Source organism: Mycetomoellerius zeteki, unplaced genomic scaffold (genome assembly GCF_001594055.1).
Source record: "Mycetomoellerius zeteki isolate Tzet28-1 unplaced genomic scaffold, Tzet1.0 scaffold252, whole genome shotgun sequence".
Classification (NCBI taxonomy): domain Eukaryota; kingdom Metazoa; phylum Arthropoda; class Insecta; order Hymenoptera; family Formicidae; genus Mycetomoellerius; species Mycetomoellerius zeteki.
The window spans coordinates 275,034-299,769 of NW_017257230.1; the positions used below are offsets into that span (position 1 = coordinate 275,034).

The 24,736-nt window shown below is 34.8% G+C and overlaps 1 protein-coding gene across 1 annotated transcript in view; it reads right to left on the reverse strand.

Moving 5' to 3' along the window:
- Nucleotides 1-700: 700 nt before the first annotated feature.
- The window catches only part of unc80 (unc80, NALCN channel complex subunit), a 26,549-nt gene continuing 2,513 nt past the window's right edge, over nucleotides 701-24,736 (reverse strand). Inside the window, exons 4-51 of the mRNA XM_018449957.1 lie at nucleotides 24,378-24,404; nucleotides 23,734-23,754; nucleotides 23,419-23,564; nucleotides 23,188-23,335; nucleotides 22,876-23,107; nucleotides 22,520-22,593; nucleotides 22,348-22,437; nucleotides 22,201-22,278; nucleotides 21,988-22,133; nucleotides 21,636-21,887; nucleotides 21,162-21,337; nucleotides 20,905-21,074; nucleotides 20,562-20,704; nucleotides 19,557-19,586; nucleotides 18,227-18,356; nucleotides 17,869-18,060; nucleotides 17,651-17,792; nucleotides 16,951-17,328; nucleotides 16,245-16,680; nucleotides 15,571-15,694; nucleotides 15,311-15,486; nucleotides 15,096-15,269; nucleotides 14,864-14,973; nucleotides 14,438-14,628; nucleotides 14,138-14,353; nucleotides 13,918-14,053; nucleotides 13,582-13,851; nucleotides 13,218-13,466; nucleotides 12,541-13,033; nucleotides 11,669-12,302; nucleotides 10,898-11,081; nucleotides 10,653-10,834; nucleotides 10,328-10,576; nucleotides 9,963-10,236; nucleotides 9,571-9,875; nucleotides 9,009-9,434; nucleotides 8,721-8,939; nucleotides 8,495-8,640; nucleotides 8,087-8,399; nucleotides 7,543-7,863; nucleotides 6,921-7,191; nucleotides 6,649-6,852; nucleotides 6,159-6,509; nucleotides 5,663-5,938; nucleotides 5,362-5,457; nucleotides 3,382-3,504; nucleotides 1,542-1,690; nucleotides 701-1,347 (exon numbers count right to left, since the gene is read on the reverse strand). Of these exons, the coding sequence (XP_018305459.1) occupies nucleotides 751-1,347; nucleotides 1,542-1,690; nucleotides 3,382-3,504; nucleotides 5,362-5,457; nucleotides 5,663-5,938; nucleotides 6,159-6,509; nucleotides 6,649-6,852; nucleotides 6,921-7,191; nucleotides 7,543-7,863; nucleotides 8,087-8,399; nucleotides 8,495-8,640; nucleotides 8,721-8,939; nucleotides 9,009-9,434; nucleotides 9,571-9,875; nucleotides 9,963-10,236; nucleotides 10,328-10,576; nucleotides 10,653-10,834; nucleotides 10,898-11,081; nucleotides 11,669-12,302; nucleotides 12,541-13,033; nucleotides 13,218-13,466; nucleotides 13,582-13,851; nucleotides 13,918-14,053; nucleotides 14,138-14,353; nucleotides 14,438-14,628; nucleotides 14,864-14,973; nucleotides 15,096-15,269; nucleotides 15,311-15,486; nucleotides 15,571-15,694; nucleotides 16,245-16,680; nucleotides 16,951-17,328; nucleotides 17,651-17,792; nucleotides 17,869-18,060; nucleotides 18,227-18,356; nucleotides 19,557-19,586; nucleotides 20,562-20,704; nucleotides 20,905-21,074; nucleotides 21,162-21,337; nucleotides 21,636-21,887; nucleotides 21,988-22,133; nucleotides 22,201-22,278; nucleotides 22,348-22,437; nucleotides 22,520-22,593; nucleotides 22,876-23,107; nucleotides 23,188-23,335; nucleotides 23,419-23,564; nucleotides 23,734-23,754; nucleotides 24,378-24,404 (10,470 nt within the window). The 3' untranslated portion in view covers nucleotides 701-750. The remainder of the gene's footprint in view (nucleotides 1,348-1,541; nucleotides 1,691-3,381; nucleotides 3,505-5,361; nucleotides 5,458-5,662; nucleotides 5,939-6,158; nucleotides 6,510-6,648; nucleotides 6,853-6,920; nucleotides 7,192-7,542; nucleotides 7,864-8,086; nucleotides 8,400-8,494; nucleotides 8,641-8,720; nucleotides 8,940-9,008; nucleotides 9,435-9,570; nucleotides 9,876-9,962; nucleotides 10,237-10,327; nucleotides 10,577-10,652; nucleotides 10,835-10,897; nucleotides 11,082-11,668; nucleotides 12,303-12,540; nucleotides 13,034-13,217; nucleotides 13,467-13,581; nucleotides 13,852-13,917; nucleotides 14,054-14,137; nucleotides 14,354-14,437; nucleotides 14,629-14,863; nucleotides 14,974-15,095; nucleotides 15,270-15,310; nucleotides 15,487-15,570; nucleotides 15,695-16,244; nucleotides 16,681-16,950; nucleotides 17,329-17,650; nucleotides 17,793-17,868; nucleotides 18,061-18,226; nucleotides 18,357-19,556; nucleotides 19,587-20,561; nucleotides 20,705-20,904; nucleotides 21,075-21,161; nucleotides 21,338-21,635; nucleotides 21,888-21,987; nucleotides 22,134-22,200; nucleotides 22,279-22,347; nucleotides 22,438-22,519; nucleotides 22,594-22,875; nucleotides 23,108-23,187; nucleotides 23,336-23,418; nucleotides 23,565-23,733; nucleotides 23,755-24,377; nucleotides 24,405-24,736) is intronic.

Here is a 24,736-nt window from a genome sequence, read left to right on the forward strand (position 1 = left end):
AATAATAATAATAATACATGTGTATACATGAATTAAAACAAGAACATGAATTAAAACGAGAAATATGATCTTAAATTTCGAATTGTTTTTTTCTTTCTACCATATCTTATTTCTTTCTATTACATGGCAGTCAGCAGTTTAGGTTTAAATATATATAGAAGCCTGTGGATGGATATGTAAATTACTGAAATTATGTATTCATAGAGTGTTTTATTTCAAATATGCCTGTATATACAATCACAGCATATAAACGATTAGGCCTACGACAATGCCTAGACTAAACTCTTTAAAAGCATCGAAATGCAAATGTGATCAAACGAGCTAGATTTTATGAATCGCTTTCAATTTGATCTCTTTGCTTGCTTAACAATCTCATTAAAAGATTTTTCAAAGACTATTCAAAATATACTATATCGCGGCTACTTCACAAAAATGCTAAAATTAATAGAATACATATGTTCCACAAAGTTCAATTTTTGAGATATATAGCTTCACTTTCTCGATTTGCAATAAAACAAATAAATTGTATTAAAGTATAAAAAACATTTTTGTGCTAAATTACAATGAGATACATAAGGTTTTCATTAATCACGGAAGATTTAAGAATTAAATAAGTTCAATGATCTTATAATCTTTCACATATCATTCTCGATATTTAAATATTATTTTGAATTACCAATTATCTTAAAATTTTTGTTTCTGGTTGTATGAAATTATCAGTCTCAATCAAGTATCAATGAATATTGTGATTTATATTAATGTATCTTCGTCCTGATTTGGAAAGACCATCAATAAAGAATGCTGAGAAGTCGTTCTCTGACTTGAAGTTAACAGAGCGGTTTTCTCGCCTCCGCTGCCATTCATCGAGCAATCTGGAGAACTGCCGTCGAAAGCTATGTAATTGGTAGTCGTGCTGCTCGTAGATGGCATGTCATTTAGATCTGGTGAGGCCAAAGGCGGAGCCTGACCTGGACGAGCATTAGTACCGTCCAGTGATACGATCTGCATACTATATGACTCACGATATCCAGATGTACTAGATGTGTCTTCATCCCAGGACACGTCTGACATCTGAGGATGCACGTGGTGATGAAAGTAGTGACAATGATGGTGTTGATGGGCCGCTCCATGGAAATGCTGCTGGTCCGCAGGCACGTTGGAGTTTTTTTCTCCGTCCGATTTGCGAATAGACTGACTTCGTCTGGAACGAATGGATGAGGAATTAGATGGGATGTTAGATAGAGGCGGATCCACCGCTGATGATGTCTGTCCTGTCGTTTTCGACATTTGACTAGTTGGTTGTTGCACGAGGGCTGCATCCAATTGCTCCAACTTTGTCTGCATCGTCTGGAAGATAATATTCTATGTCAGTAAAGTAGAGTTTAACGTACTAAACAATCAATTAAATTATAATCAAAAGTAAAATTACGATGATAAAACTATCGAGAAGCTGTATGTAAAACTAAAAAATTTTATAACTCAATAATGATTGGAAACTTGAGACCGGGAACACTGAAAGAAACTTATGTAAATGTTATCACCTCAATGTGACTCTTTCGACTTTTTCTTAAGCGGAAGGTCTTCTTGCTTTGGCCCATAGAACGTTGTAAGCGAGGCTTGTCGGTACGTAATTCTCCGGAACTGTCTTCGGCTGGACTGCTTGGACTTAGCTGGCCCGTCACCGTCTCCCCTGGCGGGACAGTCGACGATCACACATGTCGCGTCTACCGTCTTATTCACGAATTCTACTCTACGATTCATCTACTCATGCTCCTCTTTTTTGAAGTGTATGATTCAAGATTGTTTTTGAAGTGCGTAGGAAATATTTTACAATCGCGTCCTGTGCTTGATGTAACATGGCACTATGTACATCTCTAGTACAAAGTAAGTTTTTAGGATTATAAATATATTCTATTTTATAATTTTTGAACATTCTTAGACGTGTGACTCTTGACAGAGATTATACATTATATAAAATAAATTAGGGGTGTATTTTTTATGGAATCGAGTGACATTTAGATCGATTATTGATTCTGAAACAAAATATTTCAACTTTGATATTTAGAGAGAATGTGCCTGTATTTGAGAAATTGAAATGTTGTGTCCATGCCCATAAAAACACGGATGAATATAAAAAGATCAGACATTGATTAAAAATGATTACTGTACAGAGAATGTTTTATATAGATTGACATATAATGATGGAGAGATTTTATTATACGTGTAGAATACGGTATTGCACGTTAAAAGTCGGAATTAATATTTTTATAGAAAATGTTACAGTGTCAGTTACATGCAAGCAAGATTGTATTTGCGAACAAAACAAATTATTTTAATGTCGCTTCGAAAGTGACAATGTGAGAATATTGTGATTACATATGCACATGTTACATGTCCGCGCATTAGATACCAGAGGGAAAAATGTTATGTCAGAGTTACACAAGAAATTTCTTGCAAATTGATAGAATTAATTAAATATAAAAAAGAAATAGAAACAGAACTAGAAATAGAAATAGAAATAGAACAAAGCAGTCATTACATTATGTGTTAAACGTAATATTTGAATGCTTCTATATTCTTAAATTATTCTATTCATTCTAGAAATATAAGTTCTATTTTTTGGCAAAAATGTTAATGATGTAAATAATGGCAATGTTGTTTCGGTTAATTAATAAATAAAACCTAATGCAATGCATAATTAGCTTTCGTCTTACTTTAATAAACTAATTAAAAGCATAACTTATAAAGTTTAATCAAAACTTTATCAAATTTACGTTATGGGTTTTACTTCATGCAAAAGCTCAACTAAATCTGCAAAATCTAAACTATGAATTTTAATCTAAGTAATTTAATTTCTAAGTAATTTCTCAAATTTAATGTATTGATGAAGAATGATTGTTGTATAACATACAAAAATGAATAACCGATGTAACTAAAATAGATGTAACAAACGAAAGAAATATTTTCTACGATCTTGTGTGTGTGTGTGTGTATGTGTGTGTGTGCATTTTTCTTGGATTTTTGTTTAAAGCTATCCGTTTAAGAAGAACACGATAATGTCATGTTATTAATGAAAAATAGTTTATATTTGTGTGACATGTCGGTATTACTGCAGATGAATTAATAAAATTGTAATTCCAAGTATTTTCAAAGTCAAATTTTTGATCGATTAATTTGATCAAAGCTTTCAATTTTTGAGAATGAAGACTAAAGAAAAGTTCAGTCTTCTAGAATAAATCTCTGTAAATTTCTTCAATAGATTAATTTTTGCAGTAATATTCAGATATTATATCAAGTTGGGAGAAGGAGATGAAGTCTTTCGAGGGACATGTTAATCAATATGTATATCATGTATAAGCTAAAGCGGGGACAGGGATTTACCTGATGAGTTTCTAAACTCTACGGAAGAGACAAAGCGCAGCTTTGGCGCCTTTTGGTGAGGTAAGATAGAATGAAGCTTAACATGGTTACGTTCATCGCTAGTAGAAGATGATTGGAATCTATCTGAAACATGCCACATCGAACGTCTAATATGAGGGGAGGGATAACAAGTAAGACAGACCACGATAGTAATCATCGTTGATACGTTGTTCACGATCGTACATCGTGTCAATGTTGCACACTTCGAACCTGAGTCTTGGGAATATTGGTTAAGTGTAATTGATACGATAAAGTGTAATGCCTTAATGATTTTGCTGAAAATAAAGTCACCTGAATTTATAGCTTATGAGCGATTCATGAAATTTCATATAAAATTGTGTTTCTCGATGCATTTTCAAATTATATGAGTAATGAAATGATATTGCATCCTGATCTCATGATCTTATAATCACAATTTTACTTGATAAAAATGGTAGATGGTGGCGTAATGAAAATTCCAATTAGACAAAATATTACAATATTAACATACGCGCGATTAGTTACATGAATTGCTGTAAACACCTATACGATGTTGCTTCGATTAGAAAAAGTATATTAATTGATACTTTGTATTATAAAGAATGCCAGAGCAAGCACTAATAAAATATTTCAAAATGAAAGATTTTCGTGATATCTGAAGAATTTATTGAAATCAATGTTGAATGTGTCCTTTGGACTAAGAAAGCTGTTGGAATTGAGTGTGTCGATATGGAATTGTCGATACCGATAGATGTTGCCGTCGTGTTAACTGTGAAAACAATTAATGACAGTTAGTTTCGTGCTGCCGAGTAAAGGAAGAAAGCGACAGAACATCGAAGCAACTACGTAATAGAGAGTGACTACTCAACGATTAATAGGGTACCAACTGTTGGACATTACCATTGTCTAAATACTGCTATATAATAAGTTCCTTATGAGTTTGCGTATAAAACGTGATGACAGGAGACGATAATAGAATATCAGTGTTCTAAAAGAAAATACCGCGAAATAAGATTGCGTGCTCTACAATTTTTTAAGAACTCTTTATATTATCGTGCAATAATATTTTTATACAATTTTTACGATTTGATGCTTAATTGTTATATTTTAATTACATTATAATTTGTCTAAATCATTATTTAATCAATCTCGTTTCACGGTAAAAATGGACTAAGGAGGCAACAAGAAGTGGACGAAGACCGAGGTAGGCGACGCAAGAAACAGGACGAGCGATCGATATGATCAAAATTACAAAAAAAGTGTTAAGCGTGAGAGGGGCACACACCAGCAGGATATATATTATAGATCGTGTTAGAATTGATTGAGTTGTAGAATCGGTCCGCTTACCTCCGTTCCCTAGCTAGCAATGGAAGTAACGTAATGATCAATGTGTCAATAATACGACCAGAGAGAGAAAGAAAGTGAAAGAAAGGGGGAGAGAGAGAGAGAGAGAGAGAGAGAGAGAGAGAGAGAGAGAGAGAGAGAGGCGTAAACAACTTATGCCTTAAAACGACGCCTTAAATGATATACGATTAATTGGGGAATCTTTTCTCGATGATGAGGACGGCATTGCTATCATCCGAGACGAGAATTTTCGTCCTAAAACGAAAGGCGAACGACTAAACTCTTCAAGTTGCAAGCCTCGCTGTAAAGGGGAAAATAAAGTGAAGACAATTGCGTTATTATGCAAGAACCGCGTGAGAAACCACGAATGTAAAGGAAGAGACTCATCGCTGCTAAGAAAGAAAGTGATAGAGAAAAAGATAAAGAGAGAGATAGAGACTGTTGGCAGTGGTCTATAGACAATGGCTCGATCCAACTGTGGTAGTGGTCAGCGACTCTTCGTACTGACTGCACGTACGACAATAATGAAACGTATATATGCGAGAGGCTTGCAGTCGCATCGATAGTAATCGACAATTTGGGACCTTCTTTATAGGGTTCTCGAAAGTGATGGAATACCTGTCGTTGACGGTGGCTGCTCGGCACAAGTTTCCTCGACAACTGTGTCACTTGCTTCACGCAAGGTAGATCCACCGCTGGTGCTCGATACGGATCCTGCAATTGCGAAATGTTGTTAGGATTGTAGAAAAGATACATGAAAAAACCAAGAGAATAGCGGCAATAATGTATTATATTTATTGACGTATATGTATTTTTTAAAATTTGATTGTACGTTTCCCGTAATATCTATTATGATATTTTGGATATTATGATAATTGCTTTTTACGATAAAAAGAACAAAAGAATCAAGTTGTTGTACCACCAATGCGAGTGCCGTTCGGCGGTGCTGTTACTTGAGTGGGATGCATTGTTTTAACAGTACTACTCGTATTGGATTGAGTCGAATGAGACTGCGATTGAACTGCTGTGGAATGAGACACTGGTGTTTCAGCAGGCGTGCGATTTATGTGAGCTCTCGATCCTAAGTCACCAGTCAGAAGATCCATCAACAGAGATGGTCTCTGGGTACGCGGCTGACCTTCGATTATCGAATGCATATCCACCACGCTTCTCTTAGGTTCCGGTTGCATCTCATCTGTATGTAGAAATTACAAAACATTTGATTGGAAAGATTGTTAGTTAATTTAAATTTTAATATGAATATTTTAATAATTAAAACTAATACGTGTTTGAATCTGCTATAAAATAATTGGAGTAAGTACGATAAAGATGAATATGAAAGACATGGAAAAAATATTTATACTGAAGCTCGCGAATGTGATTGTTGAGTTTTTCAACGTCGATAAAATACTAACCGCATTTTCGATTCTCAATTTCCTGTTTTAGATTCTTTAACTCGTGAATGAGGTCCATGAGGAGCGCGCCTCGTGATTTTGGTACAGTGGTACTGCTTCCATTAATCTTCTCGCGTATGATGGTGTGCATATTTCGTTCGTGCTCGGATATCGGTGCTTGTCCGATCTTATAAACAATGAATGGAAGCATTTGAATGTATAAAGCTGTACGGTGTGTCACAATAAATTCTATGAAATTCCAGAGATATGTGGAAGCTTCATTGCGCTTATTCAGAAGACGCATCGCACGTAGAATTATCCGCCATTCCGTTCTCAGCTCGGTTTCGAAACATATCGTCATTATTTTAAGCGCTGAAATCAAACACTCGAGTATTAGATATGAATTGTTTATATCAACAAATATATTTTACATAACAATAATTTTATAGAAATCACATAAAACAATTTATTTCCTTTAAAAAAAAATTTACTTTCTTCATGTAAATCTTACCCAGGAAAGCAACTTGGTATAATGTTAACGATGTTTTCATTAGAGCCTTCGGGTCTCTTGAGGTGAACGTTATACTACCAGTCCTTGTATCCGTCGGTGGTCTTTGCATCGTCAATGGGATCGGTTTTGCACCCGGCGGCCAAAGTGCGTTTAATACGGTCGTTAAAGCGAATGAGATGTCCGATTGTTTCAATTTTGGTACATCTGAAGACATCAATTCAAAATAACATTATATATTCGTAATGTCGCCTTTCCGCATGTTGCAATGCTACCTTTTCTCCCAGTTCCCACGCGGAGAAACAATGGTATCAACAAATTTAATAGCGCATTTTCCGTGCGAGTTTGAGTAGCGAACATGTTCTGACCACCGAGAACATTTTCCAAGGAGTACCCCTCGCCAAAGGATATCACGTGTAGAGCAATCAGACGTAACACCGTCGAACAAAAATGCGGAGGTGGAAGTGGAGCAGGCAGCTTACTCATTAAAGCAGCTGTGGAAGCTGAAGTTAAATCTTCAGATAGATTGTCTCCGACAATTAAAGCCTGAAAAGATTAACGATCAATTAAAATTGAAATTTAATTAAATTAAAGCAGATTTGAATAATACATGGTACAAACGGTTTTATTAAAACATCTAAAAATTTAGCTAGATATAAATTTGAAAATAATTTTGTTAAATTATGCAAATAATTATTAATTTAAGCAATGCTATATTAATATTAATTAAGCAATGCTACAAAAAATTTTGACATTCTAGTCAGCTTGAGAAATTCTACATAATTATTTTGATGATCCAACAAAGTTATTTTCAGATTTCTTGTGTATATAGTTAAATTTTTAAGTATTTCAGGAAAATCGTTTTTTCTGTATAGGTGAAATAATTCTAACATCTACCTGACATGTATTTAACAACGTCTTCAAATACTGAAAGTGCGCGATATACGGACATTTCGACAGAGTTTCATAAACCCCTTTCAAAAGATCACTTGCAGCAGCCCAATCGGTATTTCTTCTAATCGATGGTTTCTTGTGTATTTTACTGAAGGTTTTATCCAATCTTCTGAGAATTAGCGTTAATGCTGGTCTCATTTCATCGGCTGCCCATTCGGTTGAAGGAAGAATATCGTTCATATATCGCTTGAGACCGCGGCAAGCCATAGTGATCGGATCGTATGGAGAAATTTTCAGAAGACTATGAGCGATATCCGCTAGGCGCTAAATAGTAAAAATTATTTTTGCTTTAAATTTTTTACACAAATTTTTTGTAATAGCAAATATATAATTATATAAAAAATAAAAATACAAAATATTATGTTTTATAAAAATAAGGAGATTTAATAAAGTATTGCTAATATAATATTTTATTAAAATTAAATTTATTTCCTACAGATAAATTAAATGTTGCAAGTGTATATCACGAAGATAATCGTTGATTTACCACATGACACTTTGAATCCAGCAATTCGATAGTTTTTCCATCCTGTGACTTCTTATTAAGCTCTATTAAACGAACAGAACAACGAGTCACAAAATCCCCAACCATATTTAATAAAGTATCGCGCGGTCTCCTGAACTCGTTTTTATGAAAATCTTCGTCTCGATCATAAAAATTTCGAGTTTTCGAATGTTCTATATATTTCGTGTGAGTGTCTTCTTCGAAATCAAAACCAGGTGAATACGGGCCTTTACCGTAATTTCTTTGACTAGAACCTTTATGTTCAGGACTCAATTTTTGCGGGCCATTGTAATATCTGTGAGAATTAATGAAGTATTAATTTTGTATTAAGTTGCATTTTGAAAAGAAGCGAACATTGTAAGAGAAGCAAGTGACGAATTTAATTCGTACTTTGTCAACGCTTCAGAATTGTTGACTAATGTTCTAACTGCAATCGCTAATTGATTTATTATCTCCTTTTCTGTTTTGCCTTCCTTATTGTACGTGGGTAATTGGATTTGCCGAACGTAGCACGGCAATATCGCTTCCAATATTGTCTATAAAAAATATAATGTATGTTACACTCTTGATAAAATAGAAATTAATGTAATTAACAATATTATGTCGAACACCTTACCAGCATTTGTTGGCCTCTAATCGAGTCAGGTGCATAAGCTATCACCATCACACAGAGAGATATACAGTCAAGCACGTCGACCATTTCGTTTTCGTCATGATAACAAAAATCTATCGCTTTCAAAGGCTTCTCCTCCTTCACTAATTCTCCTATATTAAGTGGATCCGGCGATGGAGTTTCCAAACTCATTAATAAGTTAAACAAGCACGTAGATGGAACCTTAATAAAATCACGATCAATATTTTCCAGAAATATTTATATGTTTTTTTATTTATCAATAAAACAAACCTTATGAGCCTCGCCATGGACACTTTTCATATCCGTGTCCAATATTGTAGAAACACTGCCAAACATCTGTAGAATGAAGGGTTTACGGTTCATGAGATAAAATTGTTTGACAGCGTATTCGACAGTGGTCGTCACGAGTTTATTCGTCTGATGCGTCGAGTATAGTTGCAGTAAGGTCGGCATGATTAGCAAGTAACCGTTCGTGGAGAAAATATTTTTGAAATTATGCGCAGCGTTTATGTAGGTCGCCACGACGTAGCGTAGAATGCAAGAATCCTCGCTGTGAATAATCACGGCGCCATTCAGAACGTTTAGAAAGAGATGAATATCACCGGAATATGCAAAATTGCCGGCCATGGCCTCAAACATGCGTGCGATCAATCTAACCCACATAAATTTATGCATCACGTCCAATCCAAGAAGTTCCTAAAGTTGAAGAGAATTTATCGAAGAAAATTTATTTATAAAATATAATATATTTTATTTCAAACAATTTAAACGTTTTAATATAAATCACTAGATCGAAAAGGTTTAAGTGTATATAAGAGATTTAAATACATACTCTCCCAATTTCACCACCTTTGTACAGATCCAAATCAGCTTCTAACGCTTTTCGCGGAAACGACGGTAGCTTCATGAGCTCTTCGTGAAGAAACACAACTCTTTGCACTACCATATCAACATTTTTCAGAATCGCCCAGGTCAACAGCACCTTTCCTATTTCTACAAATTTGTGCATTAATTCTTGCCGTTGCAACGCATTGAACGCATCTTCCTGCTTCATGTGAACGAGTTCAATTTGTGGGAATTGAGATCTCTTGAAAAAATAATAATCTCTAACGTATGATGATGGATTGTGTATTTGATCTGCAAGTTAATGAAAAATTTTAGCAATATTAACGGAATGGAATATTATTGCACAATGAAGATCGCTAAATAAAATAAGAAGCTCACGCGTCTTGTAATCCACGAGGAAATACTCGTGATGCTTTGATTCTTCGATACCAAAAAAGTCCAAGGACTCTCGAAGTATCTGACAAAATTGCGTGTCTTCTTGAACCGGAAATTGCGAAGGTATTTCTCCGGCATCAGGATCCTGTGGGCCGTGAACGATGATTTTTTTCGCTGACGGAACATTCGCTGTAAGTAGGATTGATGCATCGCATTGTTCCTTTCGCAGGATTTGCTTCAGATCTTTAAACATAATGCCGTGTACACTGTGCACCACCTGATATCAGAAAAAATCATTATTATTAATTTTATTTTAATAACTAAGTAAATAAAGACTTGTAAAAATTAAAAACAGGTTTATGTTTTACCATCCACAGGATTGACAATGCGGTTCCAATCAATTTTTGGCCCTCCTCGTGTGGAGTGCGCACGTAAAACATAACATATCCAATAATATAATTATAAAGCGCGAACGCAGCCTGTTGCGGTAACTTCGGCACAAATCTGATAAGATGTCTCAAAACCTTGAACATTAACTCTTGCTTCTCTCTCGTGAGACGTTCCAGCACGTATCGCAGAAACAGCGCGCTATCTTCCACCAAGCAACTCCAGATTACCTGATATAAAATAAATTAATATTATTAAATAACAAAACATGTAAGATTACAGCTCATAAATTTATTTTGTTCATACCTGATATGCCACTTCGTACACCGCATTTCCATCTTCGGAGACTGCTGGATCATCCAGAAGATTAATAATTTGAACGATCGCTGAACACAATGATGAAGGAAACAACGAGAGAGCTGATTGACTATGATGAGTTTGAGTATTCCTTGGGACAGTCTCAGCTGCGTCTTCATCTCCTACGTTACCTTTATTAAAAAAAGAAAAAATATTGCAAAAAATGGACATCCAGAAAAAAATGGGTTGTATACCTTCATCACCGTGATCATCCCCTACTGGACTGGGCTCGTAAGCGGCTTGTACGGTAATTGGTATCGTCGTAATGAGAAAATTTTCTCTTTCTTCCCGTTTCTTGTCGTCCTGTGCCTGAAGAGCCCTCGTGATCAGTTCGGTCTGCTGTTTCTTCCGCGTTTTCGTTGCGGTCACTAGAGATCTCTAAATAAGAAGCGACACAGATAGTTTATTAATTTACAGTGTCTAAAGTATCTAAAAGAATTAGATCTGAAAATAATTTCATTTTTTTGAGCATTTTTTGCGCATCAAAATAATTATATATAACGTTTAAATGTTGATGACAATGCTGCAAAAATTTTTAATAGTTCAGCAACCAGTTTGAATGGTCTACATAATTCTCTTCATCGTCCAAACAAAATTATTTTCAGATCTATAGCTATAAGTTAAATTTTTAGATACTTGGTAAATGGGGGTGAAAGTCGCTTCGTGTTGAAAGTCAAAACTTATGTAGAATAGTATTTAATATTGCATGTATAGCAGAAATAATACGTTATTTTTCAAACTTTTTTTTTGTTAACTTGGATAACTTTTTTGATAACTTTTTAACGAAGGACCACCGCGGGCTAAAACCATCTAAAGATCACTTAGGGTCATGACCTTGATAACATATGTCAAGGTCAAGATCATCCGAGCTGGGTTCCCTTTTGTCAAGGTTTACCGAATATTCTGTGTAAAAAAAATGTGCACTCACTACTGCATTAATTCTTCCTTAATATTTATTCACTCACATGATGTTCCTGGTTGATCGTGACCTCCTCCATTTTTGTTTTGACCTGGGGCATCCAGGGTGGATCCACTACCGGCAAGGATTCTATTCCGATCTTCGGTGAAGGCAGAGTAAATTCTATTCCTGGGGGAGGTACTTTGAAAGTTAAATGAGCCGCCTCCTCCATCCGCGGCCACACTTGATATCGTAATTTCCACAGAACTTGAAATCGCAAAATGGCGTTGATGCGCACACTAGTGTTATTGTGCTGAAGGCCTTTATGCATCAAATCACTGGCCTGGTTCGGTGCTCGCACGGCCGATACTATAAAAAGTGCCGCTGCTGATGCAGCGACTTCTTGATTAGATTCTAATAAGAGCTCCCAGGCGACAGGTAATACTTCCACGAATAAATCTTCAGTCATCACGACCGCCCCTTTGATTAAAGTCGCCAAAGGTGCATGAAAAGCGTCCTTTACTTGAGTCTTTATGTATTTCAAGACCGGCGGTGGCTCTCTATCTTGTTCAATATCATATTTCGTTGTAGTCCTTCTCAAGGATTCCTTGCCCCTTTCAGAGTCTTGCTCTGCGAGATCCTTCGAGGAATCCCTTTGAGTTAATCGACCGGATTGAGAACCATCCAGATTTTTTTCTATTCTGTAAAAATATTTATTAAATTAGCATCAAGTTAAATTTAAAAAAAAGATAATTATTATTTATAAATACTGATTGCAGATTGTTACAATTATATATTTGTATATCGATAAAAGTATGTAGTGAATTAATAATATTCTATTAATTTTACACAAAATATTCATTTAATATTTAATAAGTTAAATATTTATTTAATTAACAAATAATATCCATAGTAGCATATTTAAAAAATCTGAATTACTTATACTTGCGTCCCACGCTGTCTTTCCTTCGAATGGGTGACACCTGCGTGCTAGTTTGGTCAGACACTTTGCGGCTGCGTTTATCTTTCTTGTCATCCTTTTTATCAGAGTCAATGTCGAATAAACCCGTACCGTTTAATATACCAAATTCCTCTCCATAGATTTTTCTCACTGATTTTATCAATCTACTACTAGCGCGCATTTGTCGACGATGACAGAAAGGATGGCAGAAGTTCTGATGGGAGCAATAAAAATTGAAGGAATTGGCAACCTGTACGAGCACCTTCATCCACGGGAAATTCTTATTAGTTTCGTCAGTTTCATTGCTATCGCTTGGACTCTCCGGTGGCTGATCGTCGCTGAGAATGCCCGGCGATTCATCGCCACTGACTTCGCCAGCGACACCAGGTTCAGACGTGTCGCTTCTATCAGATAGGGAGCTTACTTTCCTCTTACTGTTAGATTGAATCGAATCTGCGCGTTTTACCGTATCTATAGATCGAAAATAATTTCATTAAAACGCATATGTAATTATCGATATTAATAAAATTAATTCCGTAGCGACATTAATCTACAATTTGAGAGAACAATTTATAGATAAAATTAATTATGTTTATAGGGAGTTATTAATATTCACATTAGCCTCGATTTATTTTAATATTTTACGAGTACTTACACGCCTCGCATTCCGTATCCTTGCCCTCCTTGGTATTGCGACGAAGTTTAAGGCTTCTCTTTTTAAACGAGCCAGTCGTAGCAGTACTGCGACGAAGGAGGAACGGTCTACTTTGAGGTGCCTGCACCCTCTTTGCTTTCTCCTTCTCGATATTTTGGGTTTCTTCACCTTGAATTGTAACATTTGATTTGCTGCTTCCTTCAGATTCATTATCAGGTTCGTAGAGGACAAAACTGATTTTGCGCTCCGCTATGGAATAAATTTATATTTTTGCCTGTCAAATACTTCGTGGCCGTTTCCGAAACAAAAGGTGATTTTATTTCAAATTACGCGCTCCATTAATTACATATCGTTCTAAACTAACCGACAACTTCGCGATCGCCAGCTATAGATTGAAGACTCTGCGCGGACGCCTGTGAATGGCCCATGGATGACAAAGCCACGCTCCATCGTCGATTCGCTTCTCGGCTGTACATTCTTTCCCAAGGCGGGGGACGTTCTTTCGTTAACAATTTACTCGACTTCGGCAAAGTTTGATAAGTCTCTCTAAGAAACGCCGTTACTTCCAGCAGCAGAACGCAAGCGACGAGACGTAACGCGAAGGGACATTGAGATCCATAATTATTTATACTAGCTGAAAGTTAATAAATGTTAATTCATTCTGTCTGATTGTTGAATTCATATTTTAAGCAGATATTACCGTCATCAAGAAAATCTTCTTCCTCATCTTCCAAAATCAAATCTCTCTGTTTGCTCTCGTCAGATACTATGCTGGTTACTTGCTCCATGTTTTGCTTATCCTCAGCTAAGAACTCTTCCAAACGTGCTCCTATAGCCTGTTTTAAAAAGTTACAGTATTATATTTTACTTTTATCAAAAACTCTTTCAATGAAAAAGAAATGTCTATTGTTCAAAAATACCTCCGCCCATTGATAAAATAATTTTCCCGCCGTGCGTTGCAGTATATGAACGCGTCTAAGTGCAGTAGAGGCGTTTCGATTGTTTATCGGCACAGACGGTCGAAACATGGGGAAATTGTGCTTCATCCACGCGGGCCAGTGGCCCTTGTTGCACTGATGCACCAAATGCGCGCATTCTAGTATCAAACAGGCGCGAGATACTACCGGCGCGTATGGCTGTAATCGTATGGTTAAGTACATTTAGTTTCTATTACACTTTACAAAAAATATAAAGTATGAAAATACAAGGGTAATCATTACAAGATCTAGAAGCGACGCCATTAGATGAGGATCGGGAACTGAGCCTGGTTGGCAGGTCTCCAGAAGAAAGGAAAATCGTAACATTCCTTCAAATACCGCGAAGCGTGGTACTAATCTTCTCTCTTTCAGTACAACGAACTCCGATTCTCTACAAACCTCGCCGAGTTCCATGGAATTTTTTCGACTGAAATCTAATCGGAAACAAATGTGCATACTTCGATGATAAATAAATATTAATTCGCGGTTTTGGCAACGAAATAATTTACATGCAATGATATATGCAAGGTATCCCTCTCTTATAAAAAATATGTTAAATACATTTTTTTATTTTCGATATGCATTTAAAAATGACAACTGATTAGTTCCAACTTCCCATACAAAAAAAAAAAATTAATTTCTGAAATGCAAGCAATAAGTAATTCTTACAGTTTCCGGGAGTTTCTTCCATGCTTTCTTTCTTTTTGTTTTTTCCAAAACCGATTTTATTCAATTGATCCTCCATCCGACGTTTTGCCTTTTGCAGAGATATACCAACCCTAGGAAAAAATCGCTCGCATTTCAATATGTATACGTAATGTCTTATTCTTTACTTCTTGACATAATAGAATAATTTATGCAGGCAATAATGAATTAGTGTTTTAAGTAGATGATTACTTACCCGCGACCGCTTCGCGATGCGCTGCGATAATGGCCGTAATGGAAGCTGGGTTGCCTAACAAAGCTACCTTCTGTAGGCGACTCGCTACTTTCATGGCTATCGGTAGAATCGGTCCGACTGTACTCCTTCCGGAACCAATTAACTAAAACCGATTGAAACGATTTAATATAATGGCTCACAGTGCTCCGCAAATGATACATGCAATTCCTGCTAACCGCGTCGATTTCCGCGGTCCCAAAGAAGGCTCGCCTAGAATGCCTAAATTACGTTCGCTCTGTCTGGGTGTCAACACGTGATGTTTTTTACGCAGATTACCCAACGGGCTTTGACTGATCTTTACGTTTTCCTCGCTTAATTCCGTCTCGAGAAGACTCTGTAAATTCGATCCCGCCTACCCAGTTAACCCTTTTAATACTATACAGAATGACAGACAACAGTGTAATTATTTTGCGATTATTATCATTATAATATTTACAGCGCAAGTAGACGATGTGCTCCTTTTCTTAAAGAGGAACTTTCGTGTGCCTCTATCATCAACGGTGTAACACGTGTCTCCCCCGATATCTGCATGTTCCTCTAAATCCGATTGATGAATATGTCTGTGAAATTAATATTAAACATGTAGAAGGACCCCGTGATAAAATTCTTAAAAAGTATTTATTCACTTCTCAGATAATATTTTCCAACAAGATCTCTTATAATTAGCTATTATTATTAATCTGGAAATAACCTGGAGTGTTTTTACATCTTAGTGGCAAAACGTAAATTGTTGTAAAGTGAAATTGTATTTTTTTAGATCTTCTTTCTTTTTTAATAACTATTTTTTACGAATTTTTAAATATACAATTTCAACAAAAATTTGCAATAGAAAGCGTAATGTGAATTAAAATCTTTATGTGTTAGAAATACTGTCATAATATTGCTTATTCCGTTTATAATATTTCTTTGGTTTTTACTTATTTTTTTAGAAAATTGTGATTAAATCCATATTCATAATGTTCTCAAATACTAATAAAACAATTAATAATATGCAATACAATATTGTTAATAATAGTGATTTTAATTAAGTAAAGATATTTCAAGTAATCGTTTACATAAAAAAATCAAGTGATTGTTCCTGGATTAGAATATTCGTATTTATTCACAAACCTTATGACACGTGTTGTCTGCATATTACTGTTACATCGTTTATTCGGTCGATCAGCGGAATCCAGGACTCCACTTAGAGCGACCCGTCGGAAAATGCCACCGTGCGCCTCCTTGACGTACGTCATCAACTGTCGCACATCACAGTAGAGGCTGATGTTCTCTTGAGCCTTTAACTGCTTCGTGGAACCGATGAGACGCGTCACCAAGACCTTGAAGACGCAGGACATGATCTGCCCTTCGATACCGCGCGCCCCGTAACCGCCGGTATTGTACGACGTCGCGACGCCGCTTGCTGTTGCGACGTTTGCGCCGCTTCCGCCCGAAGTACCGACTCCACTTCCGCCGCTTCCGGAACTGATCATGCCGGCGCCGAAGTTCGTCGCATACCCACTTTGGGATGCCACGTCGGGCGATTTTCCCGACATTCTCTTCTGATCTAAGAAAATGATAAAGAACATGTCTCTTTTATGTTAATAACAAAAAATCTATTTTTCTTTGTACAAGATAAAATGATCTCTAAGTTAATCTTTAAATTCTTTGGAGTGGAATCTCATATTAAAGAGTAAAAATTAAGCCAGTCTTGAAAAAGAGTGGCTCAATTTTCAATCTTTAAGTGAAATTTCATTTTTCAGAGTGAGATTCATTCTAAAGTTTTAGAGAGTAAATATAATAGAGTTTAATGGAAATTCGCATTTAATTTACTCACTAAGCGGCGATAGCAATGAACTCGGATCGACGCAGTATCCGACATACGCGTGAAAGAAGTCCAAGATTTCCGCCAACGGTTGCTCTCGTATCATCGTTCGTAAAAATCTCGAGAATTGATGGGAACTCGCGCGATGCAGTTTTGTCAGGATAGTTTGACCTTGGGAGCGACAAATATCAGCCTGAGGCCCGCGTACTCCGTCCAAGCAACCATGTGGGCATCCTAAGTGCCTCAATACTCTGATCACGCAATTCATGAGGAGATTGTGAGCAGTCGGTTTGCTCTTACTCGAATCGTACCCATGTTCTTGATGTAATTCTGTTGGCGAATCCTGTTTCTTTCCTGTTTCCGACTTATTGTCGATTCCTGTACCAGATCCTAGCAGAAATAAGATTGACTTCGAAATAAACATAATTATATAATAACTCTCTTATTTTATCCTTGTGTTTTTGAAACTCTTATAGGAATTCAATTTAATACCGAATGGTAGTGATTAATTACTTATTTTTTGAGTATTGAAATTACTTATATTAATACTAAACAACAGTGTTTTTAATACTCCAAATAAGTAATTCATTTCCAGTGTTAAATTTTTTTAAAGAAAGAATAGGAGAGACATAATTTATTTAAAGTTATAAAATTGTTTAAAATACTATTACATTCTAAATAATATATAATTATTCTAATTAATTTAATTTGCCTGCATTACTGCCGATGGCTTCATCTCGAAGGCAATGCTTCATCACTCCCATGTCCATTAAAAGTTCTATCAAGTTTAGTATAATCTCGCAAACTCGCGGTGTGCAGGAGGTGTTATCTCGCAAAGCAACGAAATGTATCGCCTAGATGATAAAAAGCGTGTATATTTTATTTATACAGAATTGAAAAAATGCAATATTATATGTATTTTACAATTACCTTCAAAACGACTTGAAGATCAACATCACCTTCTTTGGTAATGTAACATGAAGAGCCCGGAGCTTCTGGTATTTCGTCGCTCATATAAGTGATATTAGAATCCGTTTGGGATCTCGTGAGACTCGGTTTTCTCTCAGAACACAAACGACCACCTTGAACGCTGATGATATCCAATTGACTGTCGATAGATCCCTGAAGAGGAGATAAGATGCTTAAAGAAAAATTAACAACAATCATACTATTAATTAAATTGTATCTTGCATACAAATGGGATAAAGAGGAAATAAATTTAAAGATACTATTCTGATTTTGTGTTATCGTGCGATCGTACTTTGCAGAAAATCGCAGGTTTCTTTACCTGACGCTTCATGTAATCGGGGGATGGAGTTGGCGTGTGTTCCGTGACGGTGATAATAGGGTTCGGAGCGGCGTAAGACTGACTATAAAACTGACTCTGCTTTCTCTCGATGCGAGTATCACCGATGTACCTATAAAACAGCATAGATCAGAAGTCGAATTCGACAGTGTTGTTTCAAATATCCTCATGCCATTTGCCAATATGAGCCCTAGTCAAGCACTACGGTCTCGTCTTTATTCCGTCGACACATGCACGATGATTTTTAACAACTTTTCGTATCAACGTTGCCCATACAATCATCTCAATCTTACAAATTGAAAGGCACTACATAATTACAACAAAAAATATATTTCGTGAATTTTAAATATATAAAAGAAAAAAGAAAATTTTAGTTATAGTTTAGTTATAAAAATTTAGTTAATAGAAATAGTTATAGAAAAATAAATTAAACATTAAAATTTGTTTCGAATAAATATTAAAGTTAATTAGATTTCTAAAAAATTAAAATTAACTGTTTCCATTTTTTGTTATATTCAAGAAAAATTTTTTAATATTAAAATATCACATATTTTAAATTGTTATATCAATTTATTTAAAACAAATGAGACGAGATTTATTTATTGAGAAGCTAAAAATATATATCTTTGTAACAATTTTTTATTAAAAGATTAAAGGGCAACGTTATTCAACTTCTGATATAAATATTTCATTGTTCAACATGCATAAATATGTAAAACACTAGGATGTTTCTACAATGTAAAATCATCTGATTTATATCTATTAGGACTATGCTGGAATACAAAATATATTATAAAAGCAAATAAGGTGAAATTTATTAATTTTAATAATGGATTTCAATTAGTGCATGATATACTTTTATTATGATGTAATATATATTTATTAAATGTTATAAAGTAATATAATTAAAATAGAAGTATCATACATAAGTCATTAAATTTTAAGAATTAAAAAATTATTATCTATATAAATATAAATGTCAAAAAGATGGAATGAGAGAAAATAAAAAAGGGAATAATTTTATTTATAGAATTAACAAAATACAAATTATCATCAAAGAATCAATTAATCAAAATTATCACAGAAATGATTACTAAAAAATTACTTAGATAAGATTTGCCAGTGATATACGGAGCGGGTTTAGTGATGTGCCTCATGTGCCTTCGTGGATTCTTGCCGATGACCCGATACGACTAAATTTCAATTATTAAGGGATAAAAGTGCGCCCTACCGAAAGCAGAAAGCTCGTAAAAAAAGCGTGTGAACCGAAGCTGCAGTACGGACGTTCCTCCGAATGACGTTGATGACTTACCCTCCCGCGGTCAGCTCGTTAATCAAGCAGCTGAGCACGAGTTCGGGGTGAAAGGGCGAACGAGAGAGAGAAAAGAGACACACACAGAGAAAGACCATTACGCACAAGTATTACGATATGCTTATCGTTATTTAAGCGCTGAATTAATTGTCGGAGAATACGAGCTCTATATTCTTAAACCATACATCAGGCTAATTACGTTACATCTAGGTTCCAGTACGTAGCATAAATTACTTCAATCAAGATACATCGTTACTATTTTTAACAGAAAAATGTATATTATACTGCATTTAATTCTAAAAAATTTATACTATATAAATTGGGGGAATTATAATTAAATCTAAATATAGTATTATATATATATATCTGCCCGATTTGGTCAAAAACATTGTACAAGATTGTCAATGTTGGACAAAACTTTTTTAAATTTTGTATTCAATTTTATGTTTTTAATAATATAATTGCGAAAATAAAAATATTTGAATTAAAAATTTATTTGATTATAAAAATAGCAAGAAAAATTTGTTAAATATTATACATATATGTATATATATATATATAAGTATATATGTTATTTATTATCCAACATTGGAGTCTCTTCTATACCCGTAAAAAATTCTTGCTCTAAACGTTTATCTTTTATTGCATACAGTCTAAGCACTATGTCCTTCTTGGCTATTATTGTTATCACATAAAATATAAATATAATATTGTAACTTCTTAAACTAGTCTATAAAAATATATTCACTCGTAAAAATATTCGTTATATAATCCCCTTTTTACTAAAAATTGAAAACGCGAAATTATGTAAAACTGTATTATTTGTAGTAAATTAAAGAAGTAATACAATACGAAAATTATATAAGATAGAGAATAACGATAAAACGCGAGTATTTACGTGTGAATGAAGTAGATTGAAAGTTAAAGTTAAAGAGAGAAAAATCACGTATTGAATATTGAAGCTCTCTATTGTTTTCTTTTTCGATTAAAGCTAACAGCACCTACCTTAAACTTGGCATACTTTTCCCTTTGATTAGATTTGTAGGATGCTTCATGTAATCGATGTCTTTTGCTTCAAAAATCTTTGAACTAGTCGAAGTTTGTCTAGTCAAATGATCTTCTCCAGTATCAAGACTTGTATGACGTTCCTAAGAGAGTTAGTATTAAAATAAATCTTAGAATACTATTTTAACAACAGATTTTTTAACTTTTAGGATTTAAAAAGATTAATAGTTAAAAAATATTACAAAAACTAATAAATTTACGGATGGATTTGATCATATTTTAAATAAAATTTTTATAGATATTTTAACAAAATCGTTTTCTTCGTGAACATTCAATCATTTACCTGCTCGAACAACATCTTGGGTTCTTCCTGGCCAATTTTCTCAAGTGCCTTCTCTGATTTCGAAAGAAGTTTTGTTTCTACAAAGGCCTTGAGATCGGCCATCTTCATGCGCTTTTTTGTCTTCTCGCTGGCGCGTCTGGTATGTTTCGATTCGCTTTCGCTCGATTGGGCTTTGTATATAATTCTGAAAATGTGACCAAGTCTACACAGAAGAAAAAAAGGATCTTGTCTTGGCAAAAATTATTACGAATACGTACTCGCTGTCAAAGAGGCATCGCGTGTGTCGGGCACCTCTATGAAATCCTTCATTACATCCTTTTTCTTACTTTCAGGACTCTGATAAATCGAGACTTCGATTTTCGGAATAGGCAAGGAGTTGCTCCGACGACGCGGCATCTGCTGCACTGAGGTTTCTTCGTTGATTCTTCGTAGTCTACGATGTATATCAAGAACTATATATTTGTTTAAATAATTGCATTCCAACGTAAAACTGCAGTAAAAAAAATTTTTATTTTTAGATGTATCGGAATTATTTTAATAGCGTATCTAAAAAGAGAAACATAAACGTAGAAGAATTTACTGTCATTTTATTGTCTTCATCTATACTTTTATATTTGTCAAAATCATTTTTATATTTTTATATATTAATATTTTGTATCAAAACAATTAGTATATCATGTGTTAATTTTTGACAAAGTAATGTTGATTTTAATTTGTACGAAATCACTAACCGATAATAGAAAAATTGAAGAGCCCAGTGAACACCTTCCTCCTGCCATTGAGGCACGAACAGACATCTCAAAGTAGCTACATCTAAAAAGGTTGCCGCACGAACGTCTGAATCGACGATTGTAGAGCCTGTAGTCTGCTCGGTTGCATCAGCAGATTGACGTTGTACTGAGAAACTTCCGCGCGTTTTCGAAGTCTCCTGCGTTTCTTTCTCTGTTTTCGAAATTTTCTCCTCTTTCTCTTTGTCCATACCTCTAATCAGGAAGACATTTTTAGAGACAAAAGTGTATTTTTAATAATCATAAATTCAGTTTGATGATCAAATGAATGTTATAGTTATGAAACTTAACTGACCCGGTTTTCGTAGCTTTTCTATGATACTGTTTGCACGTGTCTAATCCAGAAATTGCTGCGACCTGTTCTATCGTGAACTGTTCTATCGTAGACCTCGAGGAGGTGGTTGTCCTGCCCATCGCAACGTGAAAGATACTGGCTTCGCCCTGTGGTAGCCACAAAAATATTATTTGCTCTGCGCTTAATCTCAAAATATTACCTCGTGTAACTCACTGCGAATATGGTGGAAACTTCTTTTACCCCATCAAGCATTCTCTCCGATTCACTCAAAGATGGTAATCTGAATATTACCTAGCAAATAAAATATATATTATTTGTTGAATAATTTTTTATTAATGTTGATGACAATAATAAATTTACCACGTGCTCATCTTCTGCACCAGAGCTTTCTTCAGGAATCGTTTCCGGAAAAACCGTGTCTTTTGGTGACGCTAGCCAAGTACCCTGTTGCTGTTGTTATATTTATAAAATTACTTTTCGTTTACAATCATAGAATTTTGATAACATTTATCTTATTGGATTGTAAACTTACATCTTCGTCAACTGATTTCGAAGGCGGTGGAGCGCTTTGCTCTGAAGTCGATTGGCTAGGTGGACTTTCGACATCTGAATAATATTCAATTAAAGAGTAAAGTAACAAAATAAATTAAAAGTAAAGTAAAAATTAAATATAATATTCAATGAATAACGTTATTAAATATTAATAAATATCTTAGGTCTGTTCTTTTTAGTTAAATTTTGCACAGTACGTCTTTCCTTCTTTTCTGTTCACGTTGGAGAAAAAAGGGAAAAGTTGAACCGTGCAAGAAGTCTAGTTAAAAAGAACAGGTCTCTTATTATATAATTTATAATAAAAGAGACACATAAGAGACACAAACTACGACTCACTTCCTCCAACAAAAACATCATCCGATAACATATGATGCTTGACGGATTTGAAGGATTGGCTCCAATAAATGCGGGGTTTAGCACGACAATGCGCTGTAAAACAAGGTGCGTCTGGATGGCGGCATTCGTACATGGCGGACCATATTTTTAGGCCGTTCTCTAATCGTAAATTTGTCTTAAAGTCAATGTCCTTCAGATGATTGCACAGAGGTGCAAATAGATAGATGAAAAGCTAGAAAGGAGAGATGTATCATTTTTGCAATTTAAGTTCTATTACAAATCACTTATAAAAGCAAGATTTCAATAATTTACCGTCATAGTAGGTATCGGAAACAAGTAGAAAAAAGGATTTGATGGATCGGCCTCGTTCTCCGCGCATTCTTCAGCTGAATCCAAAAGTATCCAATGAAGAATGTAAAGAAGAGTCGTTTCCATCGTGCCGAGGGTCTGAAAATCTTTCCTAAAAGATTAACAGCGACAAATTGTTGCGTGAAAAATTATGAAAGTAGTTTGGAGATTGTATGCTACTTAAGCGTGGCTCACCTATTGTGCATGAGACTAGCCGTAGCATGGAGAACATAAGGAAGAGCGACTTGAATCAAACGCCAGCGTGGCACGTTTCTCAATATCTCGCTCAACGAGGGTGTCAAATCATTATGAAGATCCTGCACTAGAACCCTTTCAAGGCACTATAAAAGAAAGAAATGTTTTAAAGAAACTTTAGCATTCTTTAAATTCATCAATTAGTTTATCGGAATGGTTATGTGTTTGATATGTAATACCAATATCTTTTAAACAATTATAATTAATAAGTGATTATTATATTTTTCATAATTTTTAGAAAATACATATACTGACCGTGCACGCTTCCTTCATTTCCTATGCGAGCATTTTGAGAATAAATAAACAATATTAATCAAAGAATGATGAAACTAATACGAAATAATTCAAGATGTTATTAACAGAACGAACAAATTAAAACAGTAATTTTTGTAACAAGCGTCGCTAAATGTAATATATTATTATATTTCATAAATAATAAATATATAATTATATAATAACGTTAAACATAAAATTATATAATACAAATTACTTAATTATAATGCAGATACTGATATAGACATATTCAATGTTAGAACAATGTACGTGTACTAACTTTTAATGCAACAATGTAAATGTTATTATGAATTTATCTAAAAATTAATAATTTTGGGAGCACCAACCTGGGTTAAAATCAAAATAGTGATATAGTCTTTTTAACGTTAAACATACAATTAAATTTGAGAGAGAGAGAGAGAGAGAGAGAGAGAGAGATTCCATTGTATGGTGATTTCATTTCAGGTTGTGCTAAAGAAGTAATATGGTACATTTATATTCTTTTTGTCTGATTATGAGAGGAGAACAAACATACGAAAAATGCGAAAATCACAGAATATAATACATTAAACACAGAAAGCAGTTTTATGTGCAAGCTTACAGGCAGATATTAAACGCAAACTTACATGATGGCCTGGCGCGCGTTGACAGAACTGCAGATAACACATGGAGGCGGCCGCGTGGAGAGGATATTTTGTTAGTGCGAGTAAAGCAAGTATTGCATAACGACTGACAAGTAAAAACAATCAACTGTATGCATTGTAATCTCCAATTGCTCTCACATAAAATCCGTAAAACATGTAGAAACCAATATATTGTTCTTAAAGTTTAACACAAATTAACTCTGCTGATCTGTTCGGATCTATTTGACTCAAAACGCAATTTATTTTTTTAATATTTTATTAGGTGCGCAACTAAGTTCTCGCTGTTATTTTGATGAAAATGCAACTTGATTGTGAAAAAATGGTTACAAATGAATCATTGA